This window comes from Bison bison, unplaced genomic scaffold (assembly GCF_000754665.1).
Source record: "Bison bison bison isolate TAMUID 2011002044 unplaced genomic scaffold, Bison_UMD1.0 scf7180017864153, whole genome shotgun sequence".
NCBI classification, from domain to species: Eukaryota; Metazoa; Chordata; class Mammalia; order Artiodactyla; family Bovidae; genus Bison; species Bison bison.
The window spans coordinates 110819-129480 of record NW_011494725.1 but is presented as its reverse complement, the minus strand read 5'-3'; the positions used below and the strand labels follow the sequence as shown (position 1 = coordinate 129480).

The following is an 18662-nucleotide window of genomic DNA, read 5'->3' as shown; positions in this document are numbered from 1 at the left end:
GAGAGTGAAAAAGTTTAGGCTTTAAAGCTCAACATTCAGAAAACTAAGATCATGGCATCCGGTCCCATCACTGCATGGGAAATAGATGGGGAAACAGTGGAAACAGTGTCAGACTATTTTTCTGGGCTCCAAAATCACTACAGATGGTGACTGCAGCCATGAAATTAAAAGACGCTTACTCCTTGCAAGGAAAGTTTTATGACCAACCTAGATAGCATATTCAGAAGCAGAGACATTACTTTGCCAACAAAGGTTCATCTAGTGAAGGATATGATTTTTCCTGTGGTCATGTATGGATGTGAGAGTTGGACTGTGAAGAAAGCTGAGTGCCGAAGAATTGATGCTTTAGAACTGTGGTGTTGGAGAAGACTCTTGAGAGTCCCTTGGACTGCAAGGAGATCCAACCAGTCCATTCTGAAGGAGATCAGCCCTGGGATTTCTTTCAGTACTTTGGCCACCTCATGTGAAGAGTTGACTCATTGGAAAAGACTCTTGATGCTGGGAGGGATTGGGGGCAGGAGGAGAAGGGGACGACAGAGGATGAGATGGCTGGATGGCATCACTGACTCGATGGACGTGAGTCTGAGTGAACTCCGGGAGTTGGTGATGGACAGGGAGGGGGCGTGCTGCGATTCATGTGGTCGCAAAGAGTCAGACACAACTGAGGGACTGATCTGATCTGATAACAGCATGTGCTGTTCTCTTAAAGAAATTTGCTTAGTATTTGTAGTCTTTATGTTTCTCTTCTCATTCTTAGGACTGTATTTGTTTTCTTCCCGCTTTTTCCAGATTGAATTTATAGACTTTTAGTATTTTGCTTTCTAAGTCATGTTTTCTTGCATCTTTTAATTTGTCACTCTTTTCTAGGGTGTGTTTGTTGTTGACTTTTTTAGCTTCTTGAACTGACTTTATTTTAAATCTTGTACAAAAAGAAGGTGTTTAGGAGATCAGTGTGTTGTAAAGAAGAGATCCATTTCAAATATCTCAAGTAAAATGGGATTTAATCATAGGGATTACATGATCTCACAGGAGTAAGGCCCAGGAACTGAGGCCTCCTATGACTTCTGGAATTGCATCTATCTTTCTAATTTGCCGTAGTAGTTTTTCTTACGGCATCAGCTTAATTGTGCCTTTGATGGATTGATGACGTATCTGATTTTTTAATGCATCCTTGCCTATAAATGCAGGTGTAGATTGTTTTAATACTGTATCTGGGTAAGGCGATATTAATAACGTGATTGGTCAGTTTGCCTCAGCAGCTCTTCTCCTTTCCCTATAGTATATGTCATAGCAGATGGAGGATCTACAGAGCTGAATTGATCTTTACCGTGACGTCTAACCCGCTATAGCTTCGCCAAATTCTGTGCTTTTTTGGGCTCACATAGCACCGTCAACTTGCCTTCAGTCCTATATGTAATGTTCAGTTGTATAAAGTTCCAGCTTTAAGTTTTTTAAATAATTTTGACAGTGAAAAAGCTTGTTTTACATTTGTAGTCTTAATTGAATGTCAGTTAACCTAGATTAGCTTTATTGAACCAATTAGCTCTTCCTTAGCAATCAGATTATCTTTTTTAAAAATTAGTCATGCCGGCATAGTTCATGAATTTTCTCAAAGTCAGTCCACAAACATTGATTGAGAAATTTCTCTGTAGCAGCACAGCATTGTAACTGAAGTATTAGAGGGCAGACGTGGAAGCAGGCAGGATGGACTGGATAAAATCCACTTGAAAAGGAGTGTTATTAAAAACACTGACATCAGAGTTTGGTGGAAAACGGTAGCTGAAACCCATTTTTGGTAGTATTCATAGCAGGCTCACCTTACCTGGTGACTGCTGAAATTGGTTGAAGACAGATATTTTTTTAAAAAGGCATAGCTTGAAGAAGAAGCAGGATCCAGCAATGTTTGCCAAGAAACACATGTTCATTGGAGTTGACTGATTAAGCTTCTTAGGGGATATCTTAATAGTAAATGCTAAATAAAGGGAGAGTTTTGTTGTTTTAAACTAGAAATTACCAGAAAGATGGTGTGACCTCCAGTGTCCTGAGTTCTGAATCTGGGACCTTCAGCTACTGATTGCTGGTGTGAAGTTTTCCACAGGACACTGTGGACTCTCAGAGCCATCGTCTTTGAGCAGACGCCTGCAGTAGGATATCTTGGCAGCATTTTGCAGGGCAAAGGCTGCCCTGTCTCCTGTTGTTGTTTCCTTGCACCTCTCCAAACCTGGGGATTTCTGTTTTGCTTCACAATACTGTAATTCTGCATTCTATCTCCTTATTCTTTTTCATTTGTGTATTTACAATAGATGTTAGACCAAGTACATTAGCATTCTTTGCCAAATAAAATTCCCATTGAAAATAAGTATTATGAGACCTCCCAGGAATTCCTTTTTGAAAGTCAAGCTTTAGAATGCCTTGTGGTCTGTTTTGTCATTTCTGTAAAACAAGTTTCCTTAAAATGAAGAATTACCTGAAAATAAGGGTAAGGAGAGATGCTGTGAATTCTGAGTTAGTTTGGTTTCTTTATAAAGAATCACAGGTAGTGTATGTCTGTAGGACTGTCATTGTTCATTGTTTTTGTTGTTAGTGTTCTCCTAACAACTAGTTCAGCTAACGCTAGTGTTGTTAGATTTAATGTTATTTGTGCTACTGTAGTATAAGCAGATTTCAGTTGAAGAATTTTTAAGATTGATGACTTTGGGAAAGAGGCATTGCATTTCTTGCTTGGGAGGAAACTTCCTGAAAAGCTGTCATAGTCTTTATATGCCTGAAACTGTGACTCTTAACTGATGTGCCATTAGATAGGCCCCAGATTCTCTTGTTTTCCATCTTTGTTGTCCTGAGCATAGGGGATCAGTTCAGTTCAGTCACTCCAGCTGAACTGATAGTCACTCCAACTGAACTGATGGTCACTCTTTGTGACCCCATGGACTGCAGCAGCCAAACTTCCCTGTCCATCACCAACTCCTGGAGCCTACTCAAACTCATGTCCATTGCGTTGGTGATGCCATCCAACCATCTCAACTTCTGTCGTCCCCTTCTCCTCCTTCCTTCAATCTTTCCCAGCATTAGGGTCTTTTCCAATGAGTCGGTTCTTTGCATCAGGTGGCCAGAGCACAAGGGTAGGGTAAGATAAATAAAATCTTCCTTTTACCCATGGGGAAGGTGAAACAAATTAAAATATAATGATCATGGTACTTGTGATATATGTTGCTGTTAGAGTGTGATTTAGATCCATACTCCTCCCCTAAGCCCTTGAAGTGGGGTTAGTCCAAACTGATATGTACTCAAGTGTGAGATACACACTTGGTATTGAAAACTTAGTATGAAAAAAGATTTTGTTGACACTTAAAAAAAAAATTATGTTTAAATTGCAACCACTGTTTACATGTTGAAATAATGCTTTTGATGTATTGGATTAAATAAAGCATATTATCAAAGTAAATTTAAAACGTATTTTAATGTGGTCACCAGATAGTTTCAAATGATATATGTGGTTCCCATTTCTATTGAATTGCACTGATCAAGAGTATAAAGTGTTTGCTGGGGTTACTATGTAATATTCTCTGACTGTACAATCTGAAATTTGGAGACAGTATTTGAAGTAGAATTATGATACAGCATATACATTCAGATTACTTTGATATATTTAAATTTGTTTGCATTTTGGAAAACTGGCAAGTATTCCTAACAACTGTTTTAAATACCAAGAAGAGTTTTGTTTTTTTTTTTTAAAGAGTTTTAGCAGTTGTTCTTGGGCTATCAGTGACACTTAAAAGTGCAAAACAGAGGAATTATTATGAATCACTGCCAACTGTAGTATGGCCCCTGCATACTGACCAGGTTGAATAGGCATCCCAGGCAGCTGTAGGGCATGCAGTGCCGAGGAGGGGGGCTGGTTGGTTTCCGAAAGGGCTTTGGACGACACAGGTCTTGCTTCTCTTTCTGGTCACATGGTGCTTGTACGGTACGGCCAGTACAGGTGAAGCTGACCCAAGTGTGGTTTACCTCTAAGTTCAGAATCTGAAAATGACATAAGTAGATGGGTTTATGACGCACGCAGTAAATGATAGGAAGAATTTACTAGGTTTGTTGAATAAATAACAAGGTGAAATGTGGAACAGCTATATATAGTCTTCATTTTACACCACAGAGTTCTTGTTTTACACTTGAGAATTTCAGTCATTTTAGGAATTTGACTGCTGAATAAAGATGATGTGATTTTTATCTTTAGTATTAAAAAAAATCCTAATTTTCTTAGTGATTAAGTGAAGTTGCTCAGTCGTGTCTGACTCTCTGCGGCACCATGGACTGTAGCCTCCCACGCTCCTCCGTCCATAGAATTTTCAAGGCAAGAGTATTGGAGTGGGTTGTCATTTCCTTCTCCAGGGCATCTTCCCGACCCAGGGATGGCTTTACCATCCCTGGGAAACCCTGTTGTCCCTTCATATTGGAGTTGGGGTGAAAAATTTATTGGATTTTGGATTACGGTTCTGTCTTGATTTTTGTGGATTTTTCCTGCTTAGCATCAGAAACTTTAGAGGTACATTGTTGCAGAAACTTAAATTTTTTTGTTCAATTGGTGATAATACTGTAATAAACATTACACTGTGTATTGTACACTGTGAAAAGGAGTATTTTCATTGGTTATAGATTTCATAGATAGTGAAGTGGTCAACAGAAACCAACAGACTATAGATTTCCAAAATTGAGAACAGCAAAACATAATTAAAACCACAATGTGAATGTAATTGCGGGGAAGGGTGGTGGTGGTAGAAACAGTTAACAATTGTAAGTGATATGTGAAAATGCTGATTACTAGCACATGCCAGTTGATATTAACAATGTTGGAACAATCTGAAATTATAGTATATTTTAGATAGCGTTTTTATATGTTTGAGGCTATTGGCTTATATCCTTTTTTTTCTTTCTTTTTAGAATATGGTTTCTAGTTTTAGGGTTTCTGAACTACAAGTGTTACTAGGCTTTGCCGGACGGAATAAAAGTGGACGTAAGCATGACCTCCTGATGAGGGCGTTGCATTTATTGAAGAGTGGCTGCAGCCCTGCGGTTCAGATTAAAATCCGAGAATTGTATAGACGCCGATACCCGCGGACTCTCGAAGGCCTTTCTGATTTATCTGCAATCAAATCACCGGTTTTCAGTTTGGATGGTAGCTCCTCACCTGTAGAACCTGACTTGGCTGTGGCTGGAATCCACGCGTTGCCTTCCACTTCAGTTACACCTCATTCTCCGTCCTCTCCTGTTGGTTCTGTGCTGCTTCAAGATACTAAACCCGCATTTGAGATGCAGCAGCCATCTCCCCCAATCCCTCCTGTCCATCCTGATGTGCAGTTAAAAAATCTGCCCTTTTATGATGTCCTTGATGTTCTCATCAAGCCCACGAGTTTAGGTAAGTGTTAGAGAAATCCGTTTCTTCTGGACAAGAGAGTGAATAAAGCAAGAGGGCTTGACTGAATTGCATATTATAAAATCAAGGCATTAAAATGCCAAATGCTTAAATGTACAGGTAAAAAGAAATACGGGCAACCATGACAAATCTGGCATAAAACTTTAATTCATTGATCAAACTTCCTTCTTACAGCTTAGAACTCAAATTGCTTCAGGGTGTATACGAACAGACACAAATCTTATTTATTGCCTGTGATTCTGCCTTTTGATATTTTTACTGTTTTTACAGAGACTTAGTTTCTGTTCAGCATAGCTTTTTAAACTGTTTTTGCAAGAAATCTTTTTTACTTAAATTTTTCCTAAGGTGACAGTTTGCCACATATTTTAGCTTTTTGTTTAATAACCAGTGACTGCTCAGAAAACGTAATAAATTTTATATTATTAGACATTGATACATGTGACTCCAACACGTTTTTACCTCAGAATTTTCACCACATTTTTACCACAGAAGTTGATGACTTCTGTGCTGTAATGGCATAATTTCTTCCTGGCTAATGAAATTATTTACAGAGGTATTTGAATTTGTTGATAAATTGCTTGGGAAATGACATTTCAGAGTTAGGCTGGGAGATCATTTTCCTGTCCATCCTAGGAAAAACGCTTTTTTGTTTCAAGTCATTTGAAAACTCTCTTAAATATATTAATATGCTTTTTTCATTTTGTATAGGATTATACTTGTACATCTCGGTTGAGCTAGAAGGAAGTTTTGAGGTTAATGGGGTCAACATGGCCTGATAGTGGTGGGCTCCTTACATTGTTTTGTTTAGCACACCTGAACCAGGCAGGTAGAATAATGTATTTTATCCCTTCATTAACATTCATTCTGAAATAAGGATTCTATATTTGTTCATGTTTTATTGTTTTTACAAAGTCTTGTGAGCAGAATTATTGCATCATAGTCAGGACTCTTGATAACATCGTGTTAGATTAGTCTCCAGTACAGCTGTGCCAGTTTGAATTCCACAAAACGAGAGACTGTCTCTCACTGCGGTTTTTCTTCCAGCTTGTATCTTGTTTAGATTTTTCGTTTTTCAAATTAATAACAGGAACAAACATTTAAAATATGTATTAGCTAACTGTTTCTTTTATGGTTTTACTTTCATTTTTAACCAGGTTCGTTATCTGGTTAAAATGTTTCCATAATTTATTTCTCCTTTTTTCATGGTTTTTGATTTGTATCAGTGTACATATGTAGCATCATGGTTTGTTCACATGTTTCTTAGCAATCACTGCAAAATTATTTCTTTGTGTTTGGAGAAGGATTCAGACTAGTAGTGTGTGTAGGTGACCCTGCCTCCGGGGACTCCTCAGAAATATGGTTAAAGGCAGGACTGAGAAGAAGAGGCCATCTGGGGTCCTGGTTCCAGTGGAAGGTTGAGTGCCTGGAAGGAAGATGACTAGAGACGGAGAAAGGACGCAGCAAGGTGTCTTCTCTGCCCCTGGCATCTGTGGGGCACCAGGCGGCAAACTCTGAAGAGGCTTCATGGAGTGCTTCGTGTTTCATGCTTTCCCTGTGTTCAGAAACAGAAATAGGAATTTTGTTACTTTTCCATGTTCTTTGTAAATTTTTCTTTCATTAACCTTAGTAAGGTTAAAGGAAGGTAGTAGGCTTTTTATAAATTTACTAAAATTTTTGTATCTCATGTGACTTAATGATGTTAATAATACTGGAGGCATTTTGTGTTGAAGAGTGATTAAGAAGAAAACCAGCTTTTTGCTCATAGTTTACATTAGAATGTAAGAAATACATATGACCTTGGGACTTATAATCTTTTGCTCCTGAGCTAAAAAATTGTTGATGCATGTATTTTTCAGGAGTCCTGTTTATCATTGTTTCTGTAAACTTTATAAACTGATTTCTTACTTTAAAACAAGGCTTAAACATTTCCTTATCCTGCTTTCCCTAAGAAAGAAAAGAAAACTATTTTCTTAATGTATATTCTTAGATTGATAAAACAGTGATCTAAAAAAGGCTAGTTTCATACTGTCTAAAGCAATGCAGTGACATTCAGGAATTGCTTTTAAGTTTTAATGATTTGGTTATATAATGTTGAAAATACTTGTAAAAATAAAAATTTGGGGTAAATCCATTTATTTGGAACACTGTTATGGAGAAACCTACTTAGATTTGGGAAATGAGAAGTAGAAAGCCTTATGAATTGAAAGAGATCCAAAACCATATTTCAGAGCACATATTTTTGGCGTCCTTCAGCCAGTCTGTGTATTCTTGATTTAATATACAGTTGATTAGATGATTTCTAAGCCATCAACACATTGTTGAGCAAGAATTAATTAACAACATGGGAAAGACTGGAAGAGCCCTCATAGGAAAAAAAAAAAGCCAACCGAAAAGTCAAAAAATGTTCCAAAACCTCTTGGGAACGTTGAAACCAATAGCCCCTTAGTGAGGGATTCACTGTTACAGCAGGGTGCATCTGTAGATGCTAAACAAGACTGTCTCCACAAAAGAAGATACATTATTATATAGTTTTGCAATTTGGTATTATTTCTATTAAAATTATTTAAATAAAATTAGCATTTAAAATGATAGACTATTGCATCTAGAAAGTGAGTGTCTACAATAATACTATATGAATTTCTCTATAGCTGAGGTTTTACTGTAACAAATGAATTATCCCCTAATCTGAAAACAAATTAATAAAATTTCTCTTCTCCCTTAAATAGCTATTCTCATTTGCTTTTGCTTTCACTAGCAGTGTTTTTGTCTTTTTTTCCTCTATTTTCTGTTTCTTCTGTTTTTTTTTTCCTTTGATGATGAAGTCCTTTCTCATTAAAAAAAATTTGTGTGTATTCAGTCTGTATAAAAGAATATATTAAAGACATTGTTATAAAGAATATTTATGAATGAAAACCTGTGAAACCACTACCCATTTTTTAGGAAAGGAACATTGCCAGTATCTTTGAAACCTTCTTGCCTTTTCCTCTTTGAGTTAAATCACTGTTCTGGATTTTGTGTTTCCTCTTGCTTGTTTTACCATATATGTGTGAGAAAACTAATGTTCACTTAACTTGCTTTTGAAATGTATGTGGTATACTGTGTATATATTCGTCTGTGACTAGCTCTTTTTGTTCATTCTCTTTTTAAGCATCTACATGTTGATGTATCGAAGTGTTTAATATTTTATGAAATACCTTCAAAGTGTTGAGTCTGATTCCTTAAAGTTTCTTCACTTTGTTTTTCCGTTTACAAAAGTAATTTATGCTAGTAATTGATAACTTCAGACATGGAAGCATAACAGAAAGGAAGAGTCCCTCGTAGCCACAGTTATTACTCAGCTAGAGTCATTATCAGTAATTAACTGTTTCTCTGGCATATTATGTCATCTTTTTTTCTCATTAAAAAAAAATTCTCATTTTTCTTTATTAAAAAAACCCTTTCTAACCACAGAGCCACTGTGCCACTTTTCTGGTGGAAGGAGAAGGGCATTATTCTGCTTGAATCTACTGTGAAAAGCATCTTCTGGAGTTCTGTGCTATGACAGTCTTAACTGTATTTCTTTTTTTTTTTCCCCCATTTTTTATTTTTTTATTATTATTTTTTTAAATTTTATTTTATTTTTAAACTTTACAATATTGTATTAGTTTTGCCAAATATCGAAATGAATCCACCACAGGTATACATGTATTCCCCATCCTGAACCCTCCTCCCTCCTCCCTCCCCATACCATCCCTCTGGGTCGTCCCAGTGCACCAGCCCCGAGCATCCAGTATCGTGCGTCGAACCTGGACTGGCGACTCCACTGTATTTCTTAGAAATAAATTATGCATCTGTAGATTATACTAGGTCTATTTTCTTGTAGATGTACCACAGTTGAGCCAATGTTCTGTTGATGTACGTTTCCAGTTGTTATTTATTCAGAAGTATTTAGTGTATAACGTGTCTTGGGCACTATTCTTGCAGTCTTACAGCCATTGCTGCTGGCAGCACTTTTGCATGTTTCTGAATACTCGCACTGCATATTCACAAAGTGTAAATGCCTTGGTGTGGATTTGTTGGGTCCAGGAGTATGATTGTGTAATATTTTGATATTCAGCTTTTATAGAGAAGTTTGGCAGTTGCTTCAAAAGCATTGTACCAGTTTCTACTTCCAGTGATGTATGAATGTGTTATTTTCCTTATACTTTATCCACATTGTATTGTTGGTCTTTTAATCTTTGTAGTCTGGTAGGTACGGAGAAGGCAATGGTACCCCACTCCAGTACTCTTGCCTGGAAAATCCCATGGACGGAGGAGCCTAGTGGGCTGCAGTCCATGGGGTCGCTAGGAGTTGGACACGACTGAGCGACTTCACTTGTACGTTTCACTTTCATGCGTTGGAGAAGGCAATGGCAACCCACTCCAGTGTTTTTGCCTGGAGAATCCCAGGGACGGGGGAGCCTGGTGGGCTGCTGTCTCTGGAGTTGCACAGAGTCGGACACAACTGAAGTGACTTAGCAGCAGCAGCAGTCTGGTAGGTGACAGAGTAATGGAGGTCAGTATCTTTTCATAGTATTAAATTTCTGAATATTAGGAAATACTCATTAAGCCTCTGGGTATAGTTAACAGTTAATGGACTTCCCTGATGGCTCAGTGATAAAGAATCTACCTATAATGCAGGAGACGTGGCAGGAGCCGTTGGTTTGATCCCTGGTTCGGAAAGATACCCTGGAGAAGGGAATTAAAACCCACTCTAATATTCTTGCTTGGGAAATCTCATGGACAGAGGAGCCTGGTAGACTACAGTCCATGAGGTTGCTAAACAGTTGGGCACAACTTGGCGAGTAAACAACAACAATAACAAAGTGATACACACATTAATGTAAAGCCATTAAAATGTAATCTCATAACAAGTACATAATGAGGGTTTAATTTGGATATGGTCATGTAGCCTGATTGTAGAGAAGTCAGAAGTATGGCGTGGGCTTTAGGAATTTTACTCTAGTTGGAGAGAGAATGTTAAGGTGAGGGAAAAGTAGCAAGCAATTTATATGCTTGTATGGTGAAACCCTATAATTTGTGAACCTAAAGCTCAAATATTGTATTGGCCTAATGGATGGAAAAGTTAATCAAGTTCTTGGAGTAAGAGTGATAACTTGAGGGAGATTTGAAGGATGAATGTGCCTGCTCTGAATCAGTGGAGTTTATAGGAGAGTAGACATCAAGAAAGGAGAGATTTGAGTAGTCAAAGGAGTAGAAATAAAAATGGCACAGTTCTGAGTCCTGACAGTGAAGAAACTGCTTTGAGTAGAGCAGGACTTCGGGAGACATTGGAAATGTAGGTTTGTGAGGAAAGACATTGTTACGGAGGTTCTTATAAATAAGGGACTTTGGACATGGTTCATTCAGAGATAAGATGATCTTAGCATTTTTCAGCAGGGGAACGATGATGAAAAAGTTTTATGAAGGATGACCAACTCTGCACTGATGTTCTGGTGAGGGACCGACAGAGGCACGGGTGCCCCTTCATTTGTACAGAGTGATTCTAGGTTTTGCTAGGATAGGATGGTGGTAGTGGAAATAGGGAGGAGGCAGTTGATAAGAAAATTAAAAAAGCAAAGCAAAACAACAGAACTTAATGAGTAACTGGTGACAGGGGTGAAGGTGGAGGGCGAGAGGGAAGGAAAGGAGTGATTGCTGTGACTGAACAATCGATAGCAAGTCTCCTCACTCATAATTCTGAATTAAAGCCACTGTTTTACAGGAAGCATGAACACTCAGCACTCTGCCCTCCCCAAATGATCTCTGTGGCCAATGTATTTATAGAATGAAAAGTATTTTAGTGTTAAACATCACTGATGATAATTAATATGATTGTTTTTGTAAAGATAAAATTATTTCAGTTGATTCAAGTTTGCTATATTCTGTTTAAATCTCATAAAATTTTGGTGTGTGCATAGGATTATTTTTAAACGTTCTCATAAAACAATGTTTAGTGATAATTGTAACCGATTGATTATTGGAATTTAGATGCATATTCAGTTAAGTGTTCATTGAAGGCATTCATTGTTTAAATGAGTACTAGAACATCATTGAATAATGGGTCAGTGTAAAACTATGAAAAGTTCTTTGTGAAGAAAATACATTTCAATTTTTAAAAATAACACTTCTGAAGAATGACTTCATTAGATAATCCTTTTGAACTGCATAATCTTCTGTATGTTCAAAATTATTTATGTCTTAATAACGCTCCCAACTTAGAAGTTTTCAGAGTTTTAAATTTTCTCTTGAATGAATGCTCCGTGCATGTAATTGAGTATAAAGTGTTGAAAATGAAACACAACAAAGAAAGAAACACAAACTCCGAGTCTTGACCAGAGCTTTCCTGGGGAGAGTTTTTTTACTTCCTCAGACTTGATTAGAAGATGCTGTAGTCAAGGGTGAAAAGTAACAATTGTGAGGGGTTGTGTTATATTTTGATTATAATTAGAATATTACAATAAAGAATGATAAATGCTTAAAATTGAACCTGCTTTAGAGTGACCTTACTTTCATGACTCCAAGATGCATGTAGCTTAGTACTTCATTTTGGTGTATTTTAACAATAAAAATTTCAGAATTTGGCAGAGTCTTTATCATAAGTGTCTGGTTATTGTAGGTTCTTCTATTATTGAATCTGTTATTGGAATATTACCTTTCTTTTTTTTCCTCCCCAGTTCAAAGCAGTATTCAGCGGTTTCAAGAGAAGTTTTTTATTTTTGCTCTCACACCTCAGCAAGTTAGAGAGATATGCATATCCAGGTAAGAGGAGTTTGGAATGTGTTTTCTGAGATGTTTGTGTCGTAGTCTGCTCTGCCTGCTGTACTAGAGTACCACAGATGGGGTGGCTTAAACAACAGAAATTTTTCTTCTCACATTTCAGGGGACTTGAAGTCCAAAACTGATTGACAGGTTTGGTTTCTCCTGAGGCCTTGGCTTGCATTGCAGGTGGCTGCCTTCTTGCTGTGGCCTTCTTCTCACGGCCTTTCCTCTGTGTGCCTGTGTGTTTCTGGTGTGTCTTCCTCTTCTTATAAGGACGGTAGTTCTGGTGGATTAGGGCTCCACCATTGGGACCTCATTTAACCTTAATGACCTCTTTAAATTAAAGCCGCAACTTCATAGTCACATTGGGAATTAGGGCTTTAGCATATGAATTTTGGGGGGACACAATTCTGTCCATAACAGTTAAGCCATTTCTCCTTAAGTAAGCATAGTATACTTTGACTAAAGTTAGGTAAATATTAATAAATACTCTGGAACCAGACATCCTGGAATGTGAAGTCAAGTGGGCCTTAGGAAGCATCATTACTAACAAAGCTAGTGGAGGTGATGAAATTCCAGTGAGCTCTTTCAAATCCTAAAAGGTGATGCTGTTAAAGTGCCACACTCAGTATGCCAGCAAATTTGGAAAACTCAGCAGTAGCCACAGGATTGGAAAAAGTTTTCATTCCAGTCCCAAAGAAAGGGCAATACCAAAGAATGTACAAACTGCTGCACAGTTGCACTCATTTCACATGATCAGAATCCTTCAAGTGAGGCTTCAGCAGTATATGAAACGAGAACTTCCAGATGTACAAGCTGGATTTACAAAAAGCAGAAGAACCAAAGGTCAAATCACCAACATCTGTTGGATCATAGAAAAAGCAGGAGAATTCTAGAAAAACATCTGCTTCATTGACTACACTAAAGCTTTTGACTGTGTAGATCAGAACAAACTGGAAAATTCTTAAAAGAGATGGGGATACCAGGCCACCTTACCTGCCTAAGCAACAGTTAGAACCAGGCATGGAACAACAGATTTGTTCCAAATTGGGAAAGGAATATATCAAGGCTGTGTATAAGTCACCTTGCTTATTTAAGTTATATGCGGAGTACATCATGTGAAATTCCAGGCTGGATGAAGCACAAGCTAGAATCAAGATTGCTAGGAGAAATATCAGTAACCTCAGATATGCTGATGACACCACCCTTATGGCAGAAAGTGTACAGGAATTAAAGAACCTCTTGATGAAAGTAAAAGAGGAGAGTGAAAAAGTTGGCTTAAAGCTCAGCATTCAGAAAATGAAGATCATGGCATGCAGTCCTATCACTTCATGGCAAACAGATGGGGAAACAATGGAAACAGTGACAGACTTTATTTTCTTGGGCTCCAGAATCACTGCAGGTGGTGACTGCAGCCATGAAATTAAAAGTTGCTTGCTCCTTGGAAGAAAAGCAATGACAAACCTAGACAGCATATTAAAAAGCAGAGACATTACTTTGCTGACAAAGGTCTGTCTAGTCAGAGCTATGGTTTTTCCAGTAGTTAAGTACATATGTGAGAGCTGGACAATAAAATAGGCTGAGCACCAAACAATTGATGCTTTTGAACTGTGGTGTTGGAGAAGACTCTTGAGAGTCCCTTGGACTGCAAGGAGATCCAACCAGTCCATCCTAGAGGAGATCAGTCCTGGGTTATCATTGGAAGGACTGATGCTAAAGCTGAAACTTCAGTACTTTGGCCACCTCATGCGAAGAGCTGACTCATTGGGAAAGACCCTGATGCTGGGAAAGATTGGAAAAAGGGGGTGACAGAGGATGAGGTGGTTGGATGGCATCACTGACTTGGTGGACATGAGTTTGAGAGAGCTCCGGGAGATGGTGAAGGACAGGGAAGTCTGGTGTGCTGCTCTCCGTGGGGTCACAAAGAGTCGGACATGGCTGAATGACTGAACAACAACTAGAAAAACATTTTAATTTTTTAATAAAACCCCTTTGAATTTTTGTCATTTCTGGCAGTACATTTTTTTTTTTAATGAAAATTTTATTCCAAATATAGCAACATAAAAAACTTTATTTAGGGCTTTATTTATTTGATAGAATGACATAAAGTTTATCATCCAGAGGCTTTTTTATATTAAATGTGGACATTAATATTTTTTCTGGGATAAGAACATAAACTAGAGGACCATTCTGAGCTGTATGGTTACCTGGACCAAAAAAATTAGCAGAAATCTGAAAACAGTTATGAAAAGTACTCTTGAGCTTTGCCATTTCAAAAAATAGGATAAACTTAAACACATTTATTAAGAGCAGTGAACTAAAAAGAGATAGGACAGAAAAGGAAATCTGTACTATATACTTTTCCAATTAAATATATAGTCATCTTTGGTGTTAATGTATTTATAAGACTTTAAAAAGATTTAGCCTAAAACAACTGAGGCTTCTGGAGGTTAAATGATATTCTGGGATTGTAGAGTTAAAATTTAGAACTCAGAATTGAGCAAATTAGAGGTCTTTTTGCATCTTTTCAGCTCTTCATTAGAACACTTATCTTCTGTGAGATGTTAATACAAGTTTTTTTAAAAAATAAAGGTCCTGCAGTTAAGTTTTGGAAATTCTGAATTCGAGGTAGTTTCAAAAGTTCTTAAAGCCAGACTTCAGTCTTTCTTATGTTAGTGTACATTCTCAGTCTCCGAGGACGTGGATCAGAATTTATGGATTTCTCTTAAACATCCTAACATCTCGAAGATGCACATGATGTTATCAGGCGGAATAGTATGGGACACAACTTTAGATTCTTTCACTGATCACATCACTGCTCTCAGCAAAGCCTCAGACTTGACTTGGTAAAATTTGAGCTCCCCAGAAGGGGACCAAATATTGAACAGTAAAAGAGAAAAAAAGGGACAGTACTGAAGATTGGTCCAAGAGACCTAGTATCCAAATAATAGGGGTTTTGGAAATTTTAGAGAAGAAAATTATCAAAGAAGTAAAATGAATGTACATGTTCACTAGAGGCAAGACATTGCAGGAAATTTTTATATTGGAAGTACTTTCAAGCTTGGGAGTACCAAAAAACCAACTAAGAAATGAATAGGGTAAATTAAAAGTTATATTTTATATCCCAAGCCATATCATTATTATATGGTTTTGTTTGTATTCACTGATGGTCCCTTGCTTGAGAACATTTACTAAGGGTTTATTAGCTACACAGCATTATATTATATGGCATGTCTCCTTTCCACAAGTTGCTTGCAGTCTATCTAGTTAATGAACTGGGTTATATACATAAAATGATTGTTGGCATTACAGGGTGTCACATGGACAGAAGACAAATAAGAGCTGATTTATAGGTGGAAGAGATTACCACAAGCTTCTTTAGGGTGTTGTGTTGGCCTTTGACCTAGGGAGGTTATTTAGTCAATAGGTTTCAAGATATATTTTTAAGTGAACAAATCAAAGCGTGGAATTTGGATAACATGTACCATTAGTTAGCCTTAAAAGGGGCCTCTCTGGTTGCTCAGTTGATAAAGAATCCGCCTACAATGCAGGAAACCTCAGTTAATTCCTGGGTGGGGAAGATTGCCTGGAGAAGGAAATGGCAACCCACTCCAGTATTCTTGCCTAGAGAATCCCATGCACAGAGGAGCCTGGCGAGCTACAGCCCATGGGGTCACAGAGTCAGACACGACTAAGTGACTAAGCACACGCACTGTCTTAAAAAGGCGTGTGTGTAATTTGCCGAAGTGTATAGCATATGTCTGGACATATATGACAAGTTGCCTCTGGAGAGGGGAATCAGGTAGCCCTGATCCAAGCTGAGGGAGTTTTTTCACTTTATATCTTTTTTCTGTATCTTTGAAGTTTGAACTGTGTGAATGTTATTAATTAGTCAGAAAATGAATGACTAAATAATTACTTCAATAAAAATTTTTAATCATGGATGTTCAATCATCTGTCTCCAGGATGGATGATAGTGATGGTATAGTATAAATGTACTTAAAGCCACGAAACTATACACTTTAAGATGGTTAACATGATAAAGCTCAGCTTTCTTTATAATTGAGGTCTCCACATAGCCTTAACTAGATGGACCTTTGTTGGCAAAGTATTATCTCTGGTTTTTAATATGCTGTCTAGGTTGGTCATAACTTTTCTTCCAAGCCCCAGTTGTGGGAAGGATAAATTCTCTAAGGAGTTCTGATTCTACCCTTACAGTACTTTCTACCACTTACTTTGAAAAAGAGTGGTTCATTTGACTCTGTTAGCATATTACACATTGTGGATTTGGATAATTATGCTTCTTGTGGTATCGTATAACTTCTATCCTTATGGTTCTCAAATTTCGCTGTGTATTAGAATCCAACTGGGGAGCTTTTAAGACTCCAGATACCTAGATTTCATTCATATCAATTAAATTTGAAGCAGCAGTAGTTTTTAAAGCTCCCCAGGCGTTTCCAGTTTGCAGCAAGTTTGAAAACTGCTGTGCCTCCATCCCGTCCCCTTTGCCTATAATGGTGATAAGGTCTAAACCAGAGGCTTGAATACATTCAGGTTTGGGGTTTTTTTGTCACATCTTGTGAAGACTGGTAGTGACTTCAGCTCTGTTTTGGCTGTAGCACTACTCCTCGCGTTGGGTACCACTGCCTCTGCAGTCGTGCTGTCTCTGTTTCTCATACTGCCATCTCTTGCATATTCCCCAGATCAAGGTGTGATTCTCTCCTCACTGCTCTGTGATAGTATCCACGAATGTGCTTTTTTCTTTTCTTTCTTAAATTAGCTGGCTTCAAAGAGATTTTTGCTTAGTATATGTTTCCTCCTATTGCCTATTCTGTTAATGGTGTGGGATCTGCCTGAACAGAGGCCTGTTTATATTATCCCACATTTCATCTACCACATCCTTTCAATTTGCTACTCTGTTCATCCTTTTGTGTCTCTTTCAGGATTTAAAAGTTGAATCAACTCTACCTTTAGGAAGCTAGCATGGTCTTTAGAGTTCATACTGATTGAAATGTGAATTCTGGCTTAACCACTTATGTCTGTATACCCCTGGGTAGGTTACTAAAGCCTATTGAATCTTAATTTACTCAGCCTGTAAAGTTGAAGAAATAATCACTGTCTCACTTGGAGAAGGCAATGGCACCCCATTCCAGTACTCTTGCTTGGAAAATCCCATGGACGGAGGAGCCTGGTAGGCTGCAGTCCACGGGGTCGCTAGGAGTTGGACACGACTTCACTTTCACTTTCATTTTTCACTTTCATGCACTGGAGAAGGAAATGGCAACCCACTCCAGTGTTCTTGCCTGGAGAATCCCAGGGACGGGGGAGCCTGGTGGGCTGCCGTCTGTGGGGTTGCACTGAGTCGAACATGACTGAAGCGACTTAGCAGCAGCAGCAGCACTCAGTGATTGGTGGCTGAATTTTATAACTGGCTCTACCTGGGTCACCATCTGTCCAGCTGCACCATTCTAAAACCTGGGCACCATGCTTAGTGCTCCCTGCTCCTTATCCTACCTCCTTGTATCCAGTCAGTCATTTAGTCCTATCACTTTTTATCCCTAAATGTCATATTGTGATATTTATGTTTAAATAACTTTGAAGCATTCATTTTATGCCTATACAAGTGTAATGATCTCCTAACTCTCCCAGCTGACCAACTGATCTTTCTAAAGCCCATTCAGTCTTTTCTTCTTTGTGCTTAAAAACCCTTAAGTGTGTAAAAGTGTGTTAGTCGCTCAGTCGTGTCTGACTCTTTGTGACCCCATGGACTGTAGCCCACCAGGCTCTTCTTTCCCTGGAATTCTCCAGGCAAGAGTACTGGAGTGGGTAGCCATTCCTTTCTCCAGGGAATCTTCCTGTCCTAGCAGTCAAACCCAGGTCTCCTGCATTGCACACAGATTCTTTACCATCTGAGCCAACAGGGAAGCCCTTAGTGATACCATCTGAAGTCCACACTCCATTGCTTGACAGTTCTCTGCCACACCTACTCTGCTCATCTTTGTTTTTAATTTTTTAAGTCGAAGTATAGTTGAGGAGAAGGAAATGGCAACCCACTCCAGTGTTCTTGCCTGGAGAATCCCAGGGACGGGGGAGCCTGGTGGGCTGCCGTCTACGGGGTTGAACAGAGTCGGACACGACTGAAGTGACTCAGCAGCAGCAGCAGCATAGTTGAGGAGAGTGAAAAAGTTGGCTTAAAGCTCAACATTCAGAAAACGAAGATCATGGCATCTGGTCCCATCACTTCATGGGAAATAAATGTGTAAACAGTGTCAGACTTTATTTTTTGGGGCTTCAGAATCACTGCAGATGGTGACTGCAGCCGTGAAATTAAAAGATGCTTACTCCTTGGAAGGAAAGTGATGACCAACCTAGATAGCATATTCAAAAGCAGAGACATTACTTTGCCAACAAAGGTCTTTCTAGTCAAGGCTATGGTTTTTCCAGTGGTCATGTA

The 18662-nt window shown here is 38.4% G+C and overlaps 1 protein-coding gene across 7 annotated transcripts in view; it reads left to right on the top strand.

The window, feature by feature from the left end:
• PIAS2 (protein inhibitor of activated STAT, 2) overlaps positions 1-18662 on the top strand; it is a 107258-nt gene that overhangs the window by 28467 nt on the left and 60129 nt on the right. For all 7 annotated transcript variants that reach the window (XR_825360.1, XR_825359.1, XM_010840956.1 and 4 more), the window contains 2 exons: positions 4936-5410; positions 12124-12208. Coding sequence is in view for 5 of the 7 variants with exons in the window: in XM_010840956.1 (XP_010839258.1) it covers positions 4936-5410; positions 12124-12208 (560 nt within the window). In the remaining 2 variants the exon portion in view is untranslated. The remainder of the gene's footprint in view (positions 1-4935; positions 5411-12123; positions 12209-18662) is intronic.